The sequence below is a fragment of the Geospiza fortis genome, unplaced genomic scaffold, assembly GCF_000277835.1.
Source record: "Geospiza fortis unplaced genomic scaffold, GeoFor_1.0 scaffold48, whole genome shotgun sequence".
In the NCBI taxonomy this organism is placed as follows: Eukaryota; Metazoa; Chordata; class Aves; order Passeriformes; family Thraupidae; genus Geospiza; species Geospiza fortis.
Genome location: NW_005054594.1, coordinates 394,234 through 397,703, shown reverse-complemented (window position 1 = coordinate 397,703; position 3,470 = coordinate 394,234). Strand labels below are relative to the sequence as shown.

Here is a 3,470-nt window from a genome sequence, read left to right as displayed (position 1 = left end):
CAGGAATTTGCCCAAAAGTTGAAAGCTCCTACTTAAAAAAACCATTCTCAGCTGTATTTCTCTGAACTTGTCTGCACACAGCCACTTAAAGGAATAAGGTAGGGGAGATTTGGATCCCCATAAATTCACTGGAATAATTTTTAAAACAAGCCAACAAACACCCAACAAATCAACATCCCAACTAGATTATTAGGGATGGTTGATTCTAGAAGAAAAGCTCCAGGAAAATATGGCCATCCAATGGTATCTGTATTCAACATGGCATAAGAAACCCCAGAAAGACCTTTGGGTCCTTCCTTATGTAGTTTGTTCTCCAGAGGTAGAGTTTGTCTTGCCTTGGATATCTTACACTGTCATATCCAGAGCCTGGGAATAAAGGATGATAGAGAGCAGTGAAAAATAATGTGGTAACACTGCTTTTTCTGCTTACACCATCCTTCTGCAATAAGGCTCTGAGAAACACAAGGAAACATCTCTATCCTTTGCTGAACAGATCCCACAATGTGGATAATCTGTCAGGAGTGTCTGTCTCCAGAGTCTGAGAAATCTGCCCCCACTGATTCAAACAATACAGCTACATTTCCTGAACATTATTTTCCAGGACTGCACTGAAGTGCTATGTTAGGAAGACCTGAACTGAATGGATGCAAGACTTCATTCCTCACTAAATACATCTGGTGTGTAGGAGCTGAGAAAAAAAAGAAATCTTGAATTAGGCTCCTCTGAGGCATAAAGAGTCTGAAGCAACTCAAGATTTACCAGCAGTTTCTGAAAGGCCCTTAAAGATTGATATGGGTTTCATGTTGATTTACACTTCCACTTCTATTCCTGGTAATATCAAAGCCAATTCAGTGATTGAAGTGGGGCTGTGAATGGTATGAAAACTTAAAATACATTCATTCTTGCTTGAGGTGTGTCTGTTAATAGTAATGAAGACCTAGCAAGCAGTAATTTCTTTATTGTGTTTCTGGAAATATTGTTGTTACCTGAGCAATTGCATCCTTGAGTTGATTGTATTTCTCTAGATCAAATCGTGTCTTTTTGGCTCCTTTATGGAAAAATAGTAAGTACTGTCTGTCTCTGGCATCTGGATAAACATATTCCTAAAGAGAAAAAAAAAGGAGAGAAAATAGGAATAAAGCTACAGCAGGGAGGCAGCACAGGATGCCATAGCACAGGATGTCTCAGGTGTCTTTGGGAGAATGACCAGTTCCTGACAGGAGGCACAAGCCTGGTCCAAGCTCACACAGTGGTGGGTGACCCCTGCCAGCAGCTAAACCCCCAGCCAGCACTCACTGCTGCACAGCTGGGACAGAGAAAGTACCCAAAGGTAGGAAAAGACAAGAAAGATTTAAGTGTAAAGTTAAAAGACAGTTTAATAACTGAGGGAAAAAACCCATAACAACATAAGAGTGATGCAAAAGCAATCACTCGCCACCTCCTGCCAGCAGACCAGTGCCCAGCCAGACTCTGAGGAACGGCTGCTTTGGAGAAACTCCCTCCCAATTTATTGCAAAATGTGACATCATGTGGCATGGACTATCAGTTTGGTCAGTTCAGGGCAGCTGTCCCAGATGTGTTCCCTCTCAACACCTCACCCATCCCCTATTCCCAGGGATGGGAAGAGGGGTTGGGAGGGGGCAGAGCAGAGAAGAACAAAAACCACAGAAGGCCTTGATGCTGCACCAGCACTGCTCAGCAACAGCCAAAGCACTGCTGTGTTACCAAGGCTGTCTTGGTCACAAATGCCAAACACTGCACCACACCAGCTGCTCTGAAGAACATTAACTCCATCCCAGCCAGACCCAGCCAAGTCAGACATTTGCTTCTCTACTCATTTGTTACACTCCAGCAGTGAGTTACTAGCACCTTCCTCCTGTCCCCAGTGTGCAGATCCTTTCACACAGAGACAACAACAAATAACATTTCATACTGACAAGTTTGTGGGGAATAAAGGAGGGAGAAAAACTGCTATAAATACTGTCCCTGAAATTATGTAGCTGACAGACCCTTGGGACACCACGCTGGCACACCTGCAGCATCTGTTCTGATGGCCCTGTGACAGCAGAGACACTTTGAGCCCTCCTTTCCTCATTATTTAGGCAGAATTAGGAACTGATGAGACAAAAAACCATGCACTAGAAAATCCATAGAGAAGCTGTCACAATTACAGAGATAGATTCTTCATCTAGATGGGAGGCCAGATCTGTAAAAGGTATTTCCAACAAGATGCCTGATCCCTGGGCTCTTTAAAAAGGCCAGCAAGGCATGTGAGAGGGGTGGGCTCCTTGAAGCTCAGAAGGTATCTCAGGCAGCCATACCTGTCTGTACTGACCATATCTGCCAGCAGATGAATCTGTTTGGCTACAGCAGTCACCTAACACCTTTAGAAAAGCATTTCTGGTAAGACAACCAGCCAGGGCCACCATGAGAACACCCCACGGCCACACACCACCTCCCTGGCCAGCACAAATTAAACAAGTGACATCTGTGTTCCAACAGGACAAGGAAGGGGCAAAGCAGCTTCTAGCAGGCACAACTTTGCTATTTTTCTAGGGAGTAGAGCCCAGAGAAAGTCTTCTACTGAAGTGTCAATATCAGCACACCAAGTCCTACCTGGCGGGTCATTACGAAATAAGCATACATTGCCATGGCACTACCATAGGTGATGAAATAGGTGACTGGTTCCATAATGTCCCAAGAGTATTCCCACCAGGTGAGGCGGGCCAGAATCCCAAACTGAGTGGCCATGTAGGCCAGGCCTCCCCACAACACCAAGGTTGTCCTCTTCTCTGCTTACCTGCTGAGCTCCATCCTCACCTGCAGAAGGCAGAAACACACATTTTGCAGTCTCAGAAGTAATTATGTTAATACTGTTAAGAGATAATAATGTAAAATCAGTCCCTTATATTAATAGCAACATTAAGTGGTTTGAAACATGATTTGATTATGCATGATGCTTATACAAACAAACCTCAGCTTCTTTTCCATCACTATCTTGCTGTCACCTATATTTACTCTGAGCATGCTCTGAATGCCTCAGGAAAGTATTTATTTCTCTATGCTCAGAGATGTTTGCGCTGGCAATGTATGTACAGACACAAACTAAAACCCTCTAACTTTATAGATTCCCACAATGTTCTGTTGCATTAGCCCCAGCCTGTATTTACTAACAAGCTCATTTCCAACTACTTGAAGCAAGGAAACAAAATATTTCCACAGAAACCAGAAGCAGACATGGTTTGGTAAACACTTGGTTCAGTGATCTTAAAACTATGTGAAGCATGGCAGGGACCCAATTAAAACCTGGAAATACATCCAGGCTGCATTTGGAGGATAAATACAACACACTGAGAAGCTCCTTACTTTTTCTAGAGGTGCTAGTTGCTCCTTCAATTGCTCTAGTCTCCCTATCAGCTCCTTTTCCTTGTTCAGCTGGTGCTCCTCGATGCTCAAGGCTGTGTACAACT

The 3,470-nt window shown here is 43.8% G+C and overlaps 1 protein-coding gene across 1 annotated transcript in view; it reads right to left on the bottom strand.

The window, feature by feature from the left end:
• The window catches only part of MCU (mitochondrial calcium uniporter), an 11,502-nt gene that overhangs the window by 703 nt on the left and 7,329 nt on the right, over window positions 1-3,470 (bottom strand). The window contains 3 exon segments of the mRNA XM_031064471.1: window positions 987-1,103; window positions 2,617-2,820; window positions 3,367-3,470. The exon segment at window positions 3,367-3,470 is cut by the window's right edge and continues 45 nt beyond it. Coding sequence (XP_030920331.1) covers window positions 987-1,103; window positions 2,617-2,820; window positions 3,367-3,470 — 425 coding nt within the window.